Source organism: Pinus tabuliformis, chromosome 1_1 (genome assembly GCF_031772625.1).
Source record: "Pinus tabuliformis cultivar Carrire ecotype Pingquan chromosome 1_1, CPIR1, whole genome shotgun sequence".
NCBI classification, from domain to species: domain Eukaryota; kingdom Viridiplantae; phylum Streptophyta; class Pinopsida; order Pinales; family Pinaceae; genus Pinus; species Pinus tabuliformis.
The window spans coordinates 468,524,270-468,548,032 of record NC_142297.1 but is presented as its reverse complement, the minus strand read 5'-3'; the positions used below and the strand labels follow the sequence as shown (position 1 = coordinate 468,548,032).

The 23,763-nt window shown below is 39.2% G+C and overlaps 1 protein-coding gene across 1 annotated transcript in view; it reads right to left on the bottom strand.

Moving 5' to 3' along the window:
- The window catches only part of LOC149213778 (uncharacterized), a 134,891-nt gene that overhangs the window by 100,104 nt on the left and 11,024 nt on the right, over window positions 1–23,763 (bottom strand). The window contains exon 2 of the mRNA XM_089392118.1: window positions 9,621–9,692. Within this exon, the coding sequence (XP_089248244.1) occupies window positions 9,621–9,692 (72 nt within the window). The remainder of the gene's footprint in view (window positions 1–9,620; window positions 9,693–23,763) is intronic.

The window sequence follows — 23,763 nt, the reverse complement described above, 5'->3', positions numbered from 1 at the left end:
TCTGCACGACTCCAAGTCATTCTCCGAAGGCCAAGAACTTGACCTTCCCCAGGGGCTTTGTCAGAATATTAGCAACCTGCTCATCAGTCCCAATGTGATCGAGCCTTATTGCTCCTCGTTGTACCATATCCCAAATAAAATGGTACCTGATATCTATATGCTTGGAGCGATCATGAAACAAGGGATTCTCTGATAATCGGATCCCACTCTGGTTGTCACACAAGATCACGGTGGTATCCAGCACATGTCCAAACAGCTCACTAAAGAGCTTCCCCAACCAGACAGCTTCACAGGATTCCATACTAGCAGCTATGTATTCGGCCTCAACAGTGCTCAAGCAGAACCCAAAGAAAAACAGCATCCATAAGTGCTCTTGCGATCTGTTGTACCTCTAAGATAGTAGTAGGTCAACTACCAATGCCAGAGCATCTAAAATAATTGTTTTGGGATTTTTGGTTTTAGTTTTGGAAGACCAATGAATGAAGACAAATGTAGAATTGAAATACTTAATCCTTTGGATAATATTAATATCTTAGCAAAGGGTTGTTATAAAGCTTTACACAGTGATATAGATCAAATAGTGGTGAGAAGAAGACAGAAAATAATATGATTATCATAGTTTCCAAACTATAAAACAGAACAATCATAAGTATGAAAACCTTCTAAACTACGTTCCAAAGATTCAAGGCAGTATACTTAAGCTTACAAAAGATGCTAATGATTTATTGATTAGAGGGGATTAGCTAAACAAATAGTTCATTAATCCATTCTCTTAATAGATGATCACTTGAGGAGCTTATAGGAATCAATTGAGACACAATTATTCCTACCTAGATATCTTTATAAGTCATAAGCATATGAAGAAAAACATAATGATTGATCACTGGAAAAACTTACAGGATAACACAAACTGTGTAAAACCAAATTCAGAATCCTCTGCTTTGTATTAAGGTTCCAGAAAGACTGAGTACATCAAATGTCTAGAAAAGATTCCTTCAAAAGTGCAACCAAGTTCAAAGTAGAATGAACAGTCGCAACTTAACAAGTAATGAACCCTGAGCCTTGAACATTGAACCCATAACAACTTGAGAAGAGAGTTATTTATACAATAATGAAACTAAGAAAATATCCTAAAACTGATTAAGATTTATTCTAGGAAATGAAAGATCTTCATGCAAGAAGATAGGGGTAGTTATTGAATTGCTTCTTGTTGTCCCTTTTATTCAGGTTGTGTTAGCTTTGTTGTTTGATATTTTGCCCTTTAAGCTGCTTGATTGTTTGTATCCTTTACCCTGGTTGATTCTTTCATTTGATCTTTCATATGATATTTTTTAAACTCTGTGAATATCCTTTGACACTGTTGAGTAACCTTTATTGTGTTCCTTTTTACCTTTACTGTGCATTCCAGGTTTTTACTGAGTTTTTCAACAGTAAGATCTTCGTGCTTGTCTTCAAACTGTATGCAGGCTTTTTCTTTGTAAGCCTGGAACAAGAGTTTTTACCTGCAAAACACAAAAATTGTTAAGAAAACATAGCTGACAGAGAAGGACATCAATGGCTTTATTAAGCTCGAAAGGATATTGGAAGGAATCCAGAGCGTATCGAAAGGTAAAACAATGGTTTTATTGGTTGCAGAGGCTTATGAAGGCTTCACTGTGTAAACGGGTGAAACAAAGCAAAAATGATGATTTTTGCGTTTAAACGGAAAAACATCTTTCTTTTTTAAATATGGCGCAAAGTGAACAGTGGTCATTTTCATCACAGGTGGTTTTGATTTTCATCACATTGCTTAGGAGGAGCGGGTGGTTTTGGGAGGGGTCACCCAATACAATCTGAACCTGACACGTAGCAAGGGGAGGTCAGTGGAATACCGCTTTTCGGGTGGGTAATGCTCGGACAGAGAGCCAACCTAAAATTGTTGAGGGTCATTGGATTTGAATGCACGTGATTGGACGGTGGTGGAGCGAAAGAGCAGCGCAGAGGGGCCCAACGATTAATTATGGCGGTATGGGCTTTATTATGGGTTAAAAACTGAGATTAGTAGGGTTTTATGGTTAAATAGAGGTTTAGGTTAATTCTTCGTTTAAATCATAAAAACATTTTAACAAAGAAATCCTTTGCAAAACACGGTATGGCGGACTTGAAATAATATGAATTTGGGCGGATAAATGACGTCGGGTCCGGGTTCATCGCATATCGCAATCGCAGTTTAGCGAAGGAAAGGCCCATCGCAAGGAATGCGTAAGGGTCGGACGCGATATGGAAATAAATCATAGATAATAATGGGATCGGGTCCGAGTTCCTATCGCATATCAGAGATCACAACGGCGAAGGGTTATTGTTTCAGCCAGGACTTGCGATGAGGGGCGGATGCGAAATGGCAATGAATTATGAAATAATTTGAGGCGGGTCCGGGTCCATTGCATATCGCAATGCGGAGGAGAGTGCATTCATGTTGAAAGGCTTGCGATCCGCCAATATGCGATGTTTTATTGAATACATAGTTTTATAATAAAACTAATGGTTTCGGGATATTTTAATAAAAGGAGTTAATATATACGGGAAAAGACTTTTAGGGGTTTAATACGTTAAGTTAGCGTTAATATGAAATATGAGCGGAAAGGTGAAATACACTAAGTATAATGCATTTTCATGAATTATTTGCCTTTCACATATATACATCAATACTTAGGCTAAACATCTTTTTGTGGGTTTTTGGGTAAAAGGAGATTTAACATGGGGTTTTCACTTTTCCTAGGCAAAAAGGATTTTAACCTTTGGAAAAGGGGTTTTTATGGAAAATGAATGAATATGAATTATATGAAGGTGGGAAGGGGAAATTAGTAAATATAGGAATGAATGAAGATGAGGGAAGTTAATTGATTTTGTAGACCTTCATTTGGTTTGTTAATTGCCTCATGGACATAGAAACATATGGTAAAACATGATAAATGTACATTTTGTCCAATGAATTATCATACTTCTGCAACCTTTCTTCTACTTACCCTATCATTTTTTCTTCACTTAATGGGTGCATTTAAGCTAGCAAACCCTTTTCCTTTCTGTTTATTTTAAAAAGCAAACTATCTAATTCTAACCTTATAACATCCAAGGGCTCAGATTAAACTGATGAGCACCTTATTATTCTCTACCTAACTACTGATCTGCTAAGATTAAACAATTTGGCCAGATCTTTATTCTCTAATTATAACATCAAATTTAAAGCATGAAGAAGTCAAGATTAAACTATTTGACTATCATGGGTTGTGGCATTTATGACAAACTGCACACAACCGTTATTTTGTGAAAAAATAGTAGTGGCATTTAGACTTGCTCACTTTCAGAGTTTATTTGTTTTCTTTTCTTTCTAACCTAACATTTTCTTTTTGTCTTGATTTTTTAGGACATTTAACCTAACATTTTCTTTGATATGGACATCATCATCAAGATATTTTCAAAAACATTTTTTTCAATATTGTTATGTCCATACCCTAACTTAACAATTTTTCAAAATATTTTTTATTTTTTGACTAATTTATTCTATCTTATCAAAACCAAAGAATACTACAACACAATCCACCACACTGCCAGCCCAATCAGCATCAAAATAACCATGCAGCCTCACATCTCCGACAGTGTATCTCAGTGCATGAGTGATTGTGCCCCGAAGATATCTCAAAAGATTCTTGGCACCAATCCAATGTATATGATGAGGCTCAACCATATATTGGCTCAATGTGTTAACTGCAAAAAATATATCCGAACGGGAGTTCACCAAGAACATCAGCACTACCACATAACTTCTTAAAGTTAAGTTCCATCGGGGTAGTCACAGGCTTGTAGTCCACCATCCCAAATCTTTCCAATATCTTCACAACATGATAGGAAAATTTCTCCTGCCTTTTGCCAAACCTCCAACCATAGGAAGTAGTGCATCAGTCCTAGGTCCTTCATCTAAAATTTAAAAGCCAACTCCCTCTTACATTTGTGAATGAGAGGGTCTACACCTATCAAAAAGAGATCATCCACATAAAGTACCAATATGAGAGGTTTATCATTTTCAACCTTAAAGTAAAGGTTCGGATCGGCTTCACTTCTAGTGAATCTCAGCGTCATCAGATAACTATCAATCCTCATACCAAGCCCGAGGTGCTTGCTTCAAACCACAGAGAGCTTTCTTCAACCTTCATACATGAGATTCTCGGTCATGAACCTCAAACCCCTCAGGTTGTGTTAGTGTGAGAATTTGGATACTGCCATCGGTGATCAAAAATCCTCTTTTCATATCATATTAGGGTCCCATTCTGAAATTTTTGTCATTCCCCTAGGTCGTCACGCAAAAATTTGGTCACTGAAGGTTGAACTAGGGTTTCCTTTACTCCTTTTAGAAATTTACTTCTTGTTGACTCATTTCAACCTTGTTGAGTATCCATTGTCCATAAAGTTAATGACATCATGCCATCACATCAGTCATGTCATCTTCAAATTCAGTCCTTCAAGGTCTCATTAGGTCTATTAGGGTTTTTCAAGGTTTCATTAGGTCATTAGGGTTTACAAGGTTCTAATAAAACTCCATTCCATTGCATAAGACCAGCAAGTAAATGGTGATCAAATAACATCTCTTCACCATGTGAAGATGATTTGTAAAGAGAAATGCTTATTTCATCATGTAATTTTATGTTCACTATATGTAATAAGTATTGTTCCTAAGCTGCCAACTCAATCTCTATATGCCAACTTCATTAAAGCAAAGTCAAATTCAAAGAGTTCTCAAAGACCATCAAAAGATCAATTTGTCAAAGGAAATAGTCAAGTGAAAGGGTAATGTTTCAAAAAATTAAGTGAATGCCAAAGGGAGTTGTCTTTTCCCAAGGGTGTCCAAATCATCATTTTCCATAAGCAATAACCCCATCAAATCAAATCAAAACAACCTCTGCACTTTATACCTAGCCTAAAACCCTAATCCATCTAGCCCTCTTGGTTGTGATCCTTTGGAGAGAGCCCTCTCCGGCCTGGTAGGGCTAGCTACCAAGCCAAAATATTGGTATGTGGTTACCTAAATTGGACTCTTCCTCAGCCTTGGAGATCCAGAGAAGTGATAACAAGTTGTTCCACATAAACTTCCTCTTTGATCGAACCATCAAGAAGGCGCTCTTGACATCCATTTGATGTAGGTTTCATCCTTGTGAGGCAGCAAGGGCTATGATCGAGCGGATGGTGGTGTGTCGGGCAACAGGTGCAAATATCTCATCGTAACCTACACCTTCCTTATGAGAGAAGCCTCGAGCAACAAAGCGAGCCTTGAACTTTTCTGCACTTCCATCAGCACCATGCTTGATTTTATAAAGCCACTTAGAGGTGACAACCGATTTGTTCTGGGGTCTAGGAACCACATCCCAGACATCATTCTTCATAATTGACTCATATCCTTCATTCATAGCATCCTTCCATACTTGTTGCTTCACGGCTTCTTCGAATGATGAAGGCTCATTTTGAATGATAGTGCTCATGACAGTCAAGTATCCTTGATACCTGTTTGGCTTCTTGCTTTCACAGAAAGTCCCCCTTGGTGCAATATGTCGCTCGACATCTTCGAGAGTCTCCCTAAGCCATGAGGGTCTCCTCTTGGACGAGGAGGGTCAATAAGATCCATAGGTTCATCAACATTCGGCATCGTTTCATCTTCTTTTGCACTTTGTTTTCCGGTGTCAACTTCTTTGTCCTTCCTTGGGATAAGTAGTTTGAAGATATTGCTGAGGGCCATATCTTCGTCGAAGGTGACATCGTGACTTATCTCAACTTCCCTTTGACCAACCACATAAATTCTATAACCCTTAGAATTTTCACTATAGCCCACAAAGATTCATTTCTTCCCTGATGCACCCAATTTGCTCCTTTTCTCTTTCGGCACATGAAAATATACGGGACATCCAAAAATTCTAAAATGAGAGATATCGAGTTTCTTACCAGTGAACACTTCTTCAGGAGTCTTGGATTCCAATGCTTGATGAGGGTATCGGTTTTGAACATGCACGGAGGTATTTGCAACGTCAAACCATAGGAACTTCGGAAGCCCTTGATCATAAAGCATGGCACGAACAGCTTCTACAATAATACGATTCTTCTTTTCAGCGACACCATTTTGCTTGGGAGTGTATGGTGTTTAGTCTCCCTCTAAATGTCAGCTTCTCTGCAATAATCATGGAATTCATTTGATTCGTACTCAGTCCCATTATCAATTCTCAATATCTTGATTTTCTTCTTGGATTGGTTTTCGATCAAGGATTTGAAGTGACAAAACCGGGTGAACACTTCATCCTTCTATTTCAAGAAGTAGATCCAGGTCTTGCTAGAATAATCATCCGTAAAGGTGAGATAATATAGAGTTTACAAGTATCATACCAGATATGTCGAAGTGGATCAATTGCAATATATATGTGGCCTTGCTATTACTTGAGGGGAAAAAGGTCCCCTTCTAAGTTTACCTTCAGCACATCCTAGACATACACCTTCATGCTCTACTATGAACTTGGGCATACCTGTCACCATCTGTCTCACATCGGGTAGAACCTTATAATGAAGATAGGCAAACCTCCAGTGTCATAATTCAAATTGTAGAGATGTGTCACAAGACATGGCTCCCAATGGACTTCCTCCAACTTGATACAAAGTGTCAACCCTGAACCCAAGAGTAAAAGCATCTTTAAAATTTCTTTTCCAAACACGTACCTTTCCATCGATGAATGCCACCTTGTATGCTTTGTCTTCCATTGTTGAAATGGACACCAGGTTCTTCTTAAGATCAAGGACATATAGTACTTCGTGTAAATGAATAGAGTTACCTTGATTCAATTGAAGGGTAACATTGCCTACTCCCTTCACGGGATAGGTGGCATCGTCTCCAAGGATAATCTCCAAGTTTGTCTCCTTCTCTATCAGATTAGAGAGAGCTTCCTTGTATCTGGTGAAGTGCTTGAGGCACCACTATCAATTAGCCAATTCTTCAAAGTGTTCGGTGGAGAGGTAGTGGAGAGGACCGATATAAGATAGTACTCCTTTTTCTTATTGTTAACAACATTTGATTCTTCATTCCTAGAGTTCCTTGCTTTCTTGGAGGATCGACCATTTCCTTGATGTCCAGCATTCCTTTTTCCTTTGCCATTGTACCTGCCATTCCTTTGATCGTTATGGTTGAAGTTTCCCCTAGAATGATTGTGATCGTCATCATGTGATGTGTCCCCTCTATTTGGACACTCCCTTGCATAGTGGCCAAACTTATTACAATCAAAGCACCTGCCCTTCCTTCCTCCCTTAGATCCAGGTGTTCCATTGAAATGACCTTTAGACCCTGCATTATTGCTCCATTTGGCATGAGCGAAGAATGCAATGGGGTTGCTTCTATTAGAAGGCATTTCTTGCTCCACCATTCTTGTTTCTTCTTGAATGCATTTCAACATCAATTCTTCAAACCCTAGAATTCGATCATTATTGAGAATCATGGTTCTAAATATATACCACTCCGAGTCCTCCAAGGGTAGTCATAGTAAGTTCCCTGTCAGGAATGACCTCTCCAATCGAAAGTAGATCATTCTTGATTTCAGTGATCCTTAAGAAGTAGGATTGAATATCCTCGTCCTTGCCCTTCTTAATATCCTTCAACTTATTTTTGAGAAATAAAATTTGATTAGCATCACTAACCTTGAACATGTTGATCAACTTGTCATAGATCTCCTTGGAGGTCTTCAATTCGGAGATGTAGGCCACCAGACGCTTGTCAATGGAATCTCTGATAATCTTCTTTGCTTTGACTTCAGCCCTATTGTACTTGGTCTTCGCAGCAATCAGTGCATTTGAAGGAGGCTCAGGGATTTTACCCTTCACATAATCCAACACTTCTTGTTCTTCCAAGGTCAAATCAAGAGACATCTTCCATCCATGATAGTCATATTTTTCACGGAGCTTGTCTTCAACCGAGAAGTGGGATGAGGAACCCATTGAGCCTTTTGTTCTTGTCCAACTGTCTTTGGTGATTGCTCTTTCACTCTTGCTTGGGCTTTGTCTTCACCTCAGCTCCGATGCCATGTTAATTTTAGGTAACAATGGTATGTTCTATGTTATAGAGCAACTTTACTTCAGTTTCTGTATTAGCCCAATATCAATATCCAGTTTAGCAATCACATTAACATGATAGTAAAACGCAAATAGAACATAAACATAAACAATAGAAGACAAGCCAAGACAAGAGGACACAAGATGTGGCACCAGCCAGAGACAAACCCCAATGTGGGGAAATCCTTGATCAATTCTTCTTATATTCTTCAATAGTTCAGCAGAGAGAGAGATAGTACAATTTACAAATCTGATAATTTATGACAGCAGCAAAAAGCCCTAACCAGAAAAGTCAACGCTAGTCAACAAGGCAAAATTATTCCTCTCTTCAGCTTGGTCAAATCTAGTCAACTTCGGCCTCCAACAGAAAGTCTAATCAACCCAAAACAGTCTGAAAAAGTCCAATCAAAACTGGTACAAAAGTCAACTCTGCAGCCAACCCTAGTACAACCAACGCTGGTCAAAAGAGAGGTCAGATTGCCTCGATTTTAGTACCCAAATCTGCGGCCTGCTAGGACAGAGATACCTCACCCAAACCGAAGTCAAAATAGGTCAATGCTTGAGGTCAACACAACCAAACAGCCTCCCTGCAGCTCGGTCAATGCTGGTCAATGCAGTCAACAGAAATCTGTCCTCCTTTCCTTCGCACGTGTGAGAGAGAAGAATACCCAAAAATGTGTACCCAATCACAAGAGGAGAGAGAGAGAGATGTGAGATGAGATGATGATGAAAATGACTTGAGGTCTCCTTTTATATGCCTGGTTTGCTTGCTGGCCAACCTTGACAATTTGTCCATAATATAAATAAATTCATATCTTTATTTGTACATGTCGGAATCGGATGATCTTTAGATCAATCCTACACCTCTCGGAGAGAGGAATCCAAGAAAAATATCAGCTGTCATAAATAAAATGACCCATGTGGAGTTTGGCCCTAGTTGCCAATTTTAACACAAGTCCTAGTCTTCAAAAGATAAAAGTGATAAATTTATCTCTTGAGAGTGTTTTGAGTTTTGAATCAAATGGGGATGCTATGGCACTTCTTTTTGTTTGTTTCTATCCCCTTGCATTTGGTGTCTATCTAAATATGCTAGCGTTACGGCCTTTTGGTTAGACATTAACTGTAGTTCTATAGCCTCACTAGACCTCAAATATGACTCTTTGTAAAGTTGATCAGTATTAAAATAACAGGGTCATGAAGAGGTGCCAACTTCCAGTAATGTTTTATCTTGATTGTATTTGATGCTAACTACTTGTTCATATAAATGTCATATGAGTTATATAGTAGAAAATATACACACACTTATCAATAGATAAGATTTCATTGACTTCAGTAATAAGAAATTTGATCTTCTGCAAAGCAATTAGACGAGATACAGAAATCGCACCTTATTCTGACTTGCAAGTTAGAATTACACCTTATTCATGAAAGTGTTTGTAATGCAAAAGCTCTAAAGTACACTGCCATCTAAGATACTACTTTTGAGAAGAAAAAAATTGAATGACTTATACCTGCAATAATGCTGCAATGGTACCAAAAGAATGCCAAAGCATTGGAGCGAGGTCTTGAAAGAATTCACGTTTCTAGCAGAAATGCAAACCATGTCAGCTTGGAATTTAAAATGCATATTTAAGTAAACAAAGGGTGAAAAGAATACATCTGGTCACTGGTGTCAATTTTTTGAAATATCATAATAAAATATCTAATTGCTACATGTCCAGCTAATTATGCTCTCAACTTATTAATAATAAACAAATTTGGGCTTACAATACTATATCAAAAAATCAAACTATCTACTCTACCACAGTAACTAATATCAAGAGATTATAGATAATATAGATAAGATTATTTTATTATTGTCAGCAAATGACCAGAAAAGTAGGTCCATGAACTCAAAACCATGATACATCAATGACAAACTTTGTGCATGCCAAAGCATCTTCCAGAAGATAAAAGAAGCAACCTACTGAATAAGTGAAATGGCCAAAAGCAGAAGTCCAGATACAAGAAGATAAAGGGCCAATCATCATCAAAAACATTATAGAACCCAGCTAGAGGATTTCAAACAAGCATAACATCATTTTAGATCTTTGAAGACAATAATAATAATAATAATCTAATTTGAAGACCATGAGCCACCCAAACCCCAAATTGATGTATGTAACCCCCTTGTTTTTGGCACAAGGACTCCCTCTGGGTGCAGCAATTTGACTGTTTAGTCTACGAAAGAATATACAAACACCCCCCCCCCAACCTACAGCATATACATATCGTATTAAGATTCATATATAATAATAAATTATTATCCTTGAATGACATGATTGCATAACTCAGATTCATACAAAATTAAGGAATGTTAGTTATGCTTCCAAATTTCTAATGCCCCATCAAATGGTTAAGGAATCAAGAGTCACAAACAATAAAAGTGACGCAGAAAATAAAGAGGGTATCTTTTGGGTATGCTTTCGTCAAAGAATCAAGTTTTACAACAAACAACTCAGATGGAAGATTTGTTATTGTTTCCTTTTAAATCCCATTATTGTCTTTCCACTAATAATCGTAGGTTAAATTTTATTTAACATTACAATTTACATGGAAGTCAATTCCATCCTTGGTTTGAAGGCATCTGCTGCCAATCTGCCTCTTTAAGCTTTTTATTTTGACTAAAATGTCTCTTCAGCCATTAGTAAAGAACATGTACAACACAAATTATGCTTGACTTCCACATTGCTCTTACTGCATTAAAACCCTACACTATATGATCCAACATGTACTTGGTCTCCTTCCTCAAATACAGTTCAAACTTTATGTATTCGTGGTAATATTCTACTAAGATACAGTGATTGTAAAGGCTTTAATCAAACTCAGACTACCTTTTTATTAGCATTTATGGTATGCCCTTTGCCCAAATTGTATCGTACTTTACATTAAGTCACTTTTCAAAATCTTAGTGAACTCTGGTCATGGCAGTTAAATTTCTAGGATAATCTCAATTCTCAGTTAACTTATAAATCGACTCTTTTCAGCATTCACAATCATACAAGCTGAAGAAGGCCCAAGAAGATGATACAATAAGGAGAACTCCAAAACAAGGCTTAAGTATAGAGTTTAACAATGTCAGTGTGAATGGGTAGAGCCTTATAAGCAACAATACCGTCCAAAAGTGCCTAAAGTCTATAGCTGATGTTGAATTAGCCCCAGAAGCTACAGGGAAATGAGAAAGATAGAGAATGGGGACAACTGATTTACAAATCACCGCAAGAAGTAATTAAGTGAAACCCAAGTAACGGAAAACCCAAGTAACGGAAACAAGTAACCAATAATTAAAAGACCAAGAGATTAAATTGAAAAGAATATATTTAGGGAGGATAAAACAATAAACACCTCAAGCAGGATGTATCATAAAGGCAAGACCATTTTATCTTTCCTTGGTGGCCTGCTACTGAAAGGTTTTTTGCTTGAAAGGTAAAAAATTTAATCAACACTACATGGATCTAGAACCAGGGGCAGGGGACTCCTCAAAGTCCCAAAGGTAACAATACTTCAAAAGCTCAAGCTATATTCAACGTATTTGTTTTGCATGAAGGGATAAAATTATTGAAAATTTTATGTATACAAGAATCTGTGTTAGTAATCTACATAACAAGAAAAAGGGCAATTCCATCAAGCATCAACTCAAAAAGATCATGAGAAAAAAAATAAGTTGTGTACCTCACCACATCTTTAACAGGCATCCAATTCAATGATATGCTGTTCTTCCACCTTGGATTGCATGTAATTAAATTCTAATAATTTGCATGTCTACATGTCATTATTGAGTGCATGCCTAAGTCACCTAAGAAGATGACACAGGACACGGAAGACATGGAAATACAAGTGTCCAACACGGAACACTTGTATTTTCGTGTCCTCTATGTCATTGTGTCAGGTGACTTAGGCTAGCACTCATTCATGACATGTAGACATGCAAATTATTACTATATATATATATATTACACAGAAAAACAAACAAACAAGACAACAAAAAAAGGAAAAAAAAAAAAAAATATATATATATATATAGAGACAAAGATTTGAATCTCTTTAGAACTTAGAAACTAAAACATTTACAATTCAACATGACGATGATGAGGACATGAGTTTGACTTGTAAGAGGACATCTACAGAAAAAGTGCGTCGCCCTCCATGCCCTAAGCGTGTCTTCATCGGCTAGCACAAGAAGGGAATAGTGGGAAGAAATCCCTAAGATTTGTGTCCTTGAAGGACTAACGAGCAACTAGTAGGCAAGAAGTCCCAAGATGTTGCCTTCTTGAAGGACAAAGGAGCAACAAGTGGGCAGGTGATGAAGACCCTAAGTGTTGAGTCTTTGATGGACGAATGATCCGTTAAACAGCAGACTCGAGCCATGTTTAGTGACCTAAAGGAGTTGGTTCATTGATTAAGGCATATTGGTGTTGCTGCAGATCAAAGCCAAAGGACCAAGCAAATGTATTTAGGGTACGACCAATGGATCTATGAAATGCAGTAGATCAGCTAGGAGGTTAGATTGTATTTTGTTCAGGGTAGATTGGTGGTTAGAATTGGTGACACTAAACCTTATAGTTTGTATTCATGTATCAGTGGCTCTATGAGGGCCATTATCCCTAGTACAAGAGCCCTAGACAATTGTATTACAGTTTGTTAATAATAACAAGGTTGGGTTGTTGAAAATTGTAAAAAGTAGTTTATATTGGTGCACGTGTTGATTTACTGTTGTTTATATTCCACTGTGCAAAGTAGTTTGTTGCGGTATTTGGATTAGTAGTGTCAGAGATTCTAGAACCCTAACCTAAATCTCCAATACCAGGTAGAAACAACATGGTATCAAAGCTACTTTTGAAGGGTTGATGAATTAGAGTGTGAACAGCAAAGCAGCTCAGAGGGAGTTGAGATTGTCTGGATCATGGAGTAGAGGGTTCAACTAAAAACGTGGAGATGTGGTCTTGATTGGTTTGGCAACGATATTGGTTGGGAGTTTTGGTCAATTGGTGGCGAACCTGGTGAACAACAGTTTGTTGTAGGGAAGGTTGTTGATCATGGACTTCCTTTGATTTGTCATGGATCGTTGGGACAGCTCGAGGATTATTTTGGCGTGGATGTGATTAATATGATCGAGATTGCTTTATGTGATGGACAAATATGTTGGTAGGCTAGTTCCTTCATTGGATCATGATGTTGCATATCTGAGATTAGAGGGATGTGCATGAGTTGTGTTTGATCTAGGAGGATGAGTGCTTGCAGCACTAGGTTGCAGTGATGATAGCTCGTGTTCGACTGCAACTCGAACTAACCTTGTAGAACACGAGATCAGTAGCAGGTTGAGTCAGTGGAGATCATGTAGACTCAGAGGGAGTCTAGCTTCAGAGGGAGTAGCCCTATGGAAGTGTTGAGATCTTCAAGTTCATATGAGATAAGGCAAAGGCACTACTAAAATAGCATGGTTCATTCTACAGAGTATATTGCAGTGACGGACACTAGATGGGTTAGTGTCGTCGTTGATGATGATGGACTTCCTAGTGTTGGAAGTACCTCCCTTGCTAAGAGGGAGTGTTGAGACTGGTAGCTTGGGAGGTATTCCAAACCGTAGGCTACAGGGTTGTGGAGGAATTGGCACCACAAAGCTACTTGTGGGCTAAGAACCCAAGCGTGGGGGTTTTGCACCCAAAGGAGTTGGGCCAAAACCAAGGAGAGATTTGGACATCTGGCACTTGGAGATTGTAGGGCATCCCTATAGAAGCAAGGAGCCACTTGTAGTACCAAGAGAGGCCTTATCAATTGTGAGATAATATTTTTTTAATATTTTTGAGGGTGGTTGTGGCACAAAAACCAAGTCAACCTTCGTTTAGGGCAGCCCTAGAAGTGGGCTAGTTGTTCCACCCATAGATCATATAAATAAAAGATGGTTGAAGGCTCAAAAGACACCATCCAAGAGCAACAAACCATTTGGAGAGCATCTAGAGTTTAAAGGCGGTCGTAGAAGACACAGCTGAAGTGATTGGAGGTTGGCTTTTGGGTCTATTTGTGAATTGTGCAAATGCAAAGTGGAACAAGAGGTTGGATGTGAGGTTTGAGGGCTATTCTAGAGAATTTGTGAATGTGTTGAGGTTGTCTCACCTAAGGAATAGAGCCAATAACTTTAGGAAGGTTACAAGTAAGACCAAGCACTAGATTAGGGCTGGTCTGCGGCCAAAAGAGGGTTGGAACAACGTCTTAAAGTAACCTATGTAGCAGTGAAGAAGGGCAATATTACTAGCAAGGGGCAATGAAGTGTTTCGACTTGCTTGAGGTTGGTTAAGGGTTGTTCTAGTGCCCTAACCAAACCAAATACTTCAAATATGTAGTAGTACAAGAGCCGAGCTTTAAGGCAGAAGGAAGAATCCTCAAAATCAGAGGTATGCTTCTCCATAGATTGATTTTGTTGCTAGAGGATAGGAGGTCCTATATTAGGATAGAATTTGGAGCAACCAAAAGAACACTTTTGGGAGGGTTGTAGTGGCTTGTTCAAACCCCTAAATGCAACAACTTGAAGGACAAAGACAGTTGTTAGAAGGGGTGGAAAGGGGCTGCTTAGGACTGATCTTTGAATGACAAAAGGAGGTCAAGGGAACAATTTGACTAGCCATAGATTGCTTGTAAGAGAAGGACATCCACAGCAGAAGTGGGTAGCCCTTCATGCCCTAAGTTTCTCTTCATCGGGCAGCACATGAAGTCAATAGTGGGAAGAAGTCCTTAAGTGTTGTGTCCTGGAAGGACCAAGGAGCAACTAGTGGGCAAGAAGTCCCAAAGTGTTGACTTCTTAAAGGACAAAGGAGCAGCAAGTGGGCAAGTGATGAACACCCTAAGTGTTGAGTCATTGATGGATGTGTGATCAGCTAGAGGGCAAATTGGAGGTTTGTTCAGTGATTTAAAGGAGTTGGTTCATTGATAGGGGCAGACAGGTGTTGCTGCAGATCTAAGCCAAAGGACCGGGCATATGTGTTCAAGGTACAACCAATGGAGATGTGAAATGCACTAGATCAACTAGGAGGGTAGATCGTATCTTGTCCAAGGTATATTTGGTGGTCACAGTTGGTGACACTAAACCCTAGTTTGTATTCTTGTATTAGTGAATGTATGAAGGCCATTATCCCTAGTACAAGAGAGCCCTAAACAATTGTATTACAGTTTTTAATATAACAAAGTTAGGTTGTTGAAAATTGTAAAAAGTTGTCTATATTTGTGCGCGTGTTGATTTACTATTGTTTATATTTCATATTGCAAAGTAGTTTGTTGTGGTATTTGGATTGCCCGTGTCAGAGATTCTAAGACCCTAACCTAGATCTCCAATACCGTGGAAAAACAACATAGTATGAAAGCTATTTTGAAGGGCTAGTGAATCAGAGTGTGCACAGCGAAGCAACTCAGAGGGAATTGAGATTATCTGGAACATGGAGCAGAGGGTTCAACTAAAAACGTGGAGATGTGGTCATGACTGGCTTGGCACCGAGATTGACTAGGAGTTTTGGTGGAATGGTGGTGAACCTAGTGAACAACAGTTTGTTGAAGGGCAGGTTGTTGATGATGGAATTCCTTTAATTTGCCATGGATCGTTGGGACAGCTCAAGGATTGTTTTGGCATGGATGAGATTGGTATGAGCGAGATTGCTTCATGTGATGGAGAGGATGCTAGCAGGTTAGCTTTTTCCTTGGATCACGATGTTGCATATCTGAGGTTAGAGGGATGTGCATGATTTGTGTCAATGTTCCACCAAGGTTCCGGGACGAGGGGGCGCGGGAGCGGCCTATGCAAAAGCTCCCTACCATTTTTTAGGAAACGTGGGGAGCGTCAGGGTCTTAAAAAATTATAAATATAAAATATAATTTATTAATTAATAATTGAGTCCACTATAAAAGGTACGCTGTTTTTTTTTTAATTCCAAAACAATGTCTTAGGAAAGCAAATCATCAAGATTGAAAATACAAATTTTTGCATATATAACATTGAATAGACATGAGAATAGTAACAACATCATAAAATTCTAATTCAATTTTTTTAAATAAATAAAAATAAAATATTATCAATTAAATAATATTATGATTTCAATAAAAATTTAAATTAAAAAAAAATTAATTAAAAACAAAATAAATTTATTTACTTATTAAATCATATTTTAAAATATTCCAACCACTATTATATACATTCACTTAACGTAAATACAAACATAAATGTGTAACTTATCAAAAAATTAACCTTAATATAAACCTATATCAATCATATCAACCTAACAAACTAGTATAAGAATGGCTTTGGAAAATCAAAATCTAAACCATTTTATTTTCTATATCATCCTTAGAGGACAAACCGCCATTAACCATAGAAATGACTTGAAAAAAAACCATTCTCTCAATTATTATTTTATAACTATTTTAATAATGCATATAATAATTCAGCAGGTGGTTGACATACATCCAATAGCTTTGAGTGACACCAAGTTCCATTCAAAAGATGGTTTCCGACCCGTCAAACTTTTGAGAGAAGGTTAGTGAGCACCGTGGCTTCCTTAGCATATGCAGGTCTGTAGATTTGCAGCATATATATATATATATATATATATATATATATATATATATATATATATATATATATATATATATATATACTGCGGTTACATATCACTTGCAGCATATATATATATACTGCTCAGTCCAATTTCATGCTCGCCGAGGTCAGGGTATCAAATGATGTTGCCTATATATTTGGCAATGACAAGCATGGATTGGGGAATCAAATCCAGCCCATATATTTGTGTCTTAATGAATTCGGACTTGATAGCAGAACACTATGGATGAGTAAGGAAGCGTCGGGAAGGGCATAATAATGAAGACGTGTTGTTGCAATTTTCCTCAAGTAGAAAGTACGAATTTATAAAAAAAAATCAGTATAAATATAATATTTTTTTGACTATTTGAACTTTCGAATTGTAATTGGTTGCTATTGACGCTAGATGTGGGAATTTATATCAAATTTGAACAAAACTATGGATGACTTTACATAAATTGAATCTACAGACAACGTCATACGTGAATGTAATTCTGTCCCCGATTCTGCAACCATAAATTGAATCTACAAACAACGTCATACATGAATGTAATTCTGTCCCCTTAATTAAAGATTAAGTTCAGCGTTTAGTTAATTAAAAATTAAAAATGGTTTTTAATGCATTAAAGGTGTACCACGTCCCCCCACGCCCCCTCTCGTCCCCCCATGCCCCCCCACGTCCCCCCACATCCCCCTTTTTGGAAACGCCCCCTCAGGGAAGGGAAACGTTTCCCTGGCACGTCCCCCTGAGTTTCCTCCATTTTGGGAGCGGGGGGAAACGTCCCCTACTCATCCCCAAGTCCTCGGAGCGCGGGGGAGCGAGGAAACTAGACCCCTAGGGTGGGGGGCGAGTCCCCGTGGAACACTGATTTGTGTTTGATCCAAGAGGATGAGTGCTTGCAGGACTAGGTTGCAGTGATGATAGCTTGTGTTCGACTACAACTCTTAATGACCTTGTAGGACATGAGATCAGTAGCAGGTTGAGTTAGTGGAGATCGTGTAAACTCAAAGGGAGTCTAGCTTCGTAGGGAGTAGCCCTATGGAAGTGTTGAGATCTTCATGTTCATATGAGATAAGGCAGAGGCACTACCAAGATAACATGGTTCATTCTACAGAGTCTACTGCAGTGATGGATGCCAGATGGGCTAGTGTAATCAGTGATGATGATGGAGATTTCCTAATGTTGGAAGTACCTCCCTCGCTAAGAGGGAGGGTTGACATTGGTAGCTTGGGAGGCACTCCAAACCCTAGGTTATAGGGTTGTGGGGGAATTGGCACCACAAAGCCACTTGTGGGCTAAGAACCCCAAGTGTGGGGGTTTTGCACCCAAAGGAGTTGGGCCAAGACTAAGGAGAGATTTGGACATTTAGCACTTGGAGATTGTAGGGCATCCCAAACAGAGCAAGGAGCCACCTGTAGTACCGAGAGAGGTCTTGTGGATAATGAGATAATAATATTTGAATATTTTTGAGTGTGCATGTGGCACAAAAATAAGGTCAGCCTTGGTTTAGGACAACCCTTGAAAAGGGCTAGTTGTGCCACCCATAAATCACATAAATAAAAGATGTTCGGAGGCTCAAAAGACACCATCCAAGAGCAACGAATCATTTGGAGAGCATCTTAAGTTTAAAGGCAGTCGTAGAGGACAAGGCCAAAGTGATTGAGGACGGGCTTTTGGGTCAATTTGTGAATTGTGCAGGTTTGACGTGGTGCAAAAGGTTGGCCGTAAGGTTTGAGGGCTATTCTAGAGAATTTTGTGCATGCGTTGAGGTTGTCTCACCTGAGGAACAAAGCCAAGATCTTCGGGAATGCTACAAGTAGGACCGAGCCCTAGATTAGGGTTGGTTTGCGATCAAATGAGGGTTGGAATAGCATCTTAAAGTGACTTACGTAGAAGTGAAGAAGGGCAAGATTATTAGCAACGGACAACAAAGTGTTTGGACTTGTTTGAGGTTGGTTAAGGGCTAGGCTAGTGCCCTAAATAGACCAAATGCTTCAAATCTGCGATAGCACGAGAGTTGAGCTTGAAAGTAGAAAGGGAGAGTCCTCAAAATTTGAGGTATGCTTCTCCATAGATTGATTTTGTTGTTAGAAGATAGGAGGTCCTAGTTTAGGACAAAATTTGGAGCAGCCAAAAGCACAGTTTTGGGAGGGTTGTAGTGTCTTGCTCCAAACCCTAAGTACAACCTCTTGAAGGACAAAGAGAGTTGTTAGAAGAGGCAGAAAGGAGATGCTCAAGACTAATCATTGAAGGACAAAAGGAGGTCAAGGGAACAGTTTGACTAGCCCTAGATTGCTTGTAAGAGAAGGACATCTACAGCAGATGTGGGTAGCCCTCCATGCCTTAAGTTTGTCTTCATCAAGCAACACATGAAGTCAATAGTGGGAAGAAGTACCTAAGAGTTGTGTCCTTGAAGGACTGCGCAGCTAGTGGGAAAGAAGTCCCAAATTGTTGACTTTTTGAAGGACAAAGGAGCAACAAGTGGGCACGTGATGAAGACCCTAAGTGTTGAGTCATTGATGGACAAATTATGAACTAGAGGGCAGATTAGAGCCATGATTAATGAACTAAAAGAGTTGGATCATTGATAGAGGCAGATGGTGTTGCTGCAAATCAGAGCCAAAGGACAGAGCAGATGTGTTAAGGGCACGATCAATGCAGCTGTGAAGTGCACTGGATCAGCTAGGAGGTTATATTGTATCCTGTTTAAGGTAGGTTGGTGGTCACAGTTCGTGACATTAAACCCTAGCTTGTTTTCTTGTATCAGTGGATGTATGAGGGCCAATAACCGTGGTACATGAGCCTTAGACAGTTGTATTACAGTCCGTTAACATAATGAATTTGGGTTGTTGAAAATTGTAAAAAAATTGTCTACATTTGTGCACGTGCTGATTTATTGTTGTTTATATTCCACTATGCAAAGTAATTTGTTGTGGTATTTGGATTGGCAGTGTCAGAGATTTTTAGACCCTAACCTAGATCTCCAATACCATGGAAAAACAACAATTTACTGTCTCAGACAATTTTATGGCAAGCCCTAGTTTGTGGCATGAATAACAGCATCGGAAGCAATGAATCCCTTCTAGGGGTTACTTTGTAACCGCGGATCCTAAATAAGAGGCTACTGAAGACAACAGATCCTCTCAAATGGTATGAGGAGTCTTGTTGAGGTATTTCTTGTGGCAACAACACCCTGTAGAGGATCAATTGTTGCAACATATCTCTACTAAGGTGGCAGATTCTCTTTTGCAATCTAGAGTGGGCAACAAGGTCAATTAGGTAGCCCTATTGAGTAGCCTAGTTGATTGAAGCCCCCCAACCAAGTCTTTGGCCCTCTGTCCTGAGGTGTGGGTTCAATTCTCCTTGGGTCCATCAAGGTTAGACTTTATCACTTGAGTCAATTAGGCATGGGGCCCCATCGTGTGGGCCCGCCTAGGGGTGTTACTGTTGAAGAATCTAGGGCATGCATACTTAAGATGATTCTTTGTTACATGATAACAATTTGTGAAGCATTTAAACAATATATATTAGCTTGATGATTACTTCATTATTAGAATGTGTTTGTTAACTTCATCAAATTGCTATCAAAACAAAAGAGACAAAAACACAAATGTTTTGGCTTTCTACCAGGGCCAAAACCTCCCCCTCTTGGAGAGGAAAACTGTTAAATTGGCAACTAAGGCAAAACTTCATGTGGGTCAGCTTATTTATGGCAACTGATAATTTTATTGGATCCCTCTCGTCGAGAGGTGTAGGATTGATCCAAAGATCATCCGATTCCAATAAGTATTTATGGAGATATGAATTTATTTTGTTTCTGTAATTATTATCAAGCCGACCAGCTCTTATGTAGGCTCTAGAAGCCAAAACGTCATGTCTATTCAACCTTACGCTTTTAGTATAAATAAGAGAGGATGTGAAGTCTTTTATACACACAATTCTTGAGGGATCTCCTCCTCTCCACGTCTTGGGTTTTTGGAGGAGTGAGACACCAAGAGAATCACACGCTGGTCCAAAGATGATGCCCTAAATGATAACGCAGTCATGAACCCACATGCAATAGAGATAATACGTGAAGGGTAGCCACAGTTACGGAAAGGATATCTGCAGGTAGCTGCAATGGAAACTCAATATGCTGACCACCTAACATTATACGCTCGTGAAGGATAGTTGCAGGTAGCCGCAGTGGAAACTCAATACGTTGACCACATAACATTATACGCTCGTGAAGGATAGCTGCAGGTAGCCGCAGTGGAAACTCAATACGTTGACCACATAACATTATACGCTCGTGAAGGATAGCCGCAGTGGAAACTCAATGCACTGACCACATAACATTATACGTTGGTCATTGATACACAGGTCCTGGAGATTCTTACACGCAGATGATGAAGAGCCGCATTCTTCATGGTTACGTTCATATGCGAGATATACGGAGCCGCAGTTAGGAAACGCAGTGATATATGGAACCCGCTGTCTATACGGGAAAAGCAGTTAGGTATGGAAATTCGCACAACAATGAAGAAATGTAATACGCTGTTCTTGGTAGCCCTAGCCGCAGTAAGCCGCAGGCTTATGAGGATGCAAAACCTTGTACGTTGGACCCTATGCGCTGTCATGGAATGTTGATCATGACATTTATACGTTGGGAATAATTAACACATTGTTCATATATATACACGTTGTTTCATATGTCATATATCAACGTTGTCCAGTGTTGAATATATACACGCTGACCACATGATATACCGCTGTTCATGAAGAGAAAATTTTACGCAGCAACTCTACAGAACATATACGCAGGTCATACGCATATATGGTATACGTTGCAATGGAGATAAGAAGCCGCAGTCACGTAGAGAAGCGCTGCAATAGGGTTTGACTGCAGTGATATATGGAACCCGCTGTCTATACGGGAAAAGCACTTAGGTATGGAAATTCGCACAACAATGAAGAAATGTAATACGTTGTTCTTGGTAGCCCTAGCCGCAGGCTTATGAGGATGCAAAACCTTGTACGTTGGACCCTATACGCTGTCATGGAATGTTGATCATGACATTTATACGTTGGGAATAATTAACACGTTGTTCATATATATACACGCTGTTTCATATGTCATATATCAACGTTGTCCAATGTTGAATATATACACGCTGACCACATGACATACCGTTGTTCATAAAAGTTCATAAAGAGAAAATTTTACGCAGCAACTCTACAGAACATATACGCAGGTCATATGCATATATGGTATACGTTGCAATGGAGATAAGAAGCCACAGTCACGTAGAGAAGAGTTGCAGTAGGGTTTGACTGCACCTAGGGTTTAGGTGCAGTCACAACCTCAAAGCCAAGAGCTATGAATAATGTCATCGCAGTGGAGAATAGTCTCAATAGCATAACAGTGACAAGGGTTACATAATAAAGCAGTAATGAGACTCACTGTCTCAACAAATATACAGTGACGACAAAGATATATTGCAACAATCCACATAATGATGACTTCAATAATGACTGTCTTAGTGCATCAACGAAAGCATTGATATCACAATGAGTGGATCACATTGATATGAAGCAAGAGTGAAGATCTCCGTAATGATGGCTCCAATGGTGCTGAAATAAGGACGATCTCAGCAGCGATGAAAAAGAGGATTAGAGATCTGGTATATGGATCTCTGTGACATGCAACAGTGACTTGGAGTACAACATGATGTATGCGCAGCATAGTGATGAGATCATGAGCAGCATGATGATACATGTTACACGGTAAGGTGCAGCAAATGGACGAAAGGTAGCACTATGATAGGTGAAGTCGTCACCTTGAAGAATCAGTTGAAGCAGAATGTATTCAACTGATCTCATCGTCATAGGAGATGATCTATGCTCAGATCTAGATAAGTCAAAGTGTTGACTTCTGTTGTAAATGTATTATCTCTCTCTCTCTCTTTCTCTGTTGAACTTTGAAGAAAATTAAAGAAGAACTGATCAAGGGTTTCCCCACACACTGTGGGGTTTGTCCCTGGCTTGCGCCATATCTTGTGTCCTCTTGTCTTGGCTTGTCTTCTGCATATTATATTTATGTTCTATCTGCAGTTTATCGTAATGCTGATGTGATTGCTAACTGTGAAAATTTAAATAAATTGCTCTAGCATAGAACATACCAAAAATTAACATGGTATCAGAGCTGAGGTGAAGACAATGCCCAAGCAAGAGTGAAAGAGCAATCACCAAATACAGTTGGGACAAGACAAAAGGATCAATGGGTTCCTCATAATTCACCTAGGGTGAAGTTGAAGCAGAGAATGTTATTAGAATGGCGCAGCAAAACTTCTGATGGCATCACTTCATTGGGAAGTTCAGATCTAAGGGTAGGAAGGAAAGGTAGATGTCTTGGTTATGAGTTTGGCCCTTATGCGAAGGAGTGCCCGAATGACAGAGATGTGGGTCATCAAAGACAATGGTCGACTCTTCCACGAAAGCAAGGAACCCCAAAATCTCTTTTATGTACCTGATTGACCCTGATGTCCATCTCGAAAATGGAAGTCAAAGGTTACAAGGTGGCACTTATCGATGGAAAGGTACGTGTTTGAAAATAGATCTTTTAAAGATGTTATTGAGTTCAGGGTTGTATCAAGTTGCAGGAAGTCCATTGGGGACCATGTCCATTGACTCAGCACTGGAGGTCTGTGAGACAGATGGTGACTAGGATGCCTGAATTCAAAAAGAAGCATGAAGGTACATGCCTGAAATGTACCGAAGGAAAATATTATAAGAGGACCATTCCCCTCATGCAGCAAGTTCACAGGTTTGGAACAACCCGAGGAGTTTGAGAATCATGATCAAGGAATCTCATGTATACAGGTGGAAGAAAGCCCTCTATGGCTTGAAGAAAAACACCCGGGCGTAGTATGAGAGGACTGATAGCTGTTTGATGAAGCTGAGATTCACTAAGGGGTGAAACCGAACCAAACCATTATTTGAAGGTTGTGGATTATAGGCCTCTCATACCGGCACCTTATGCGGACGAACTATTTCT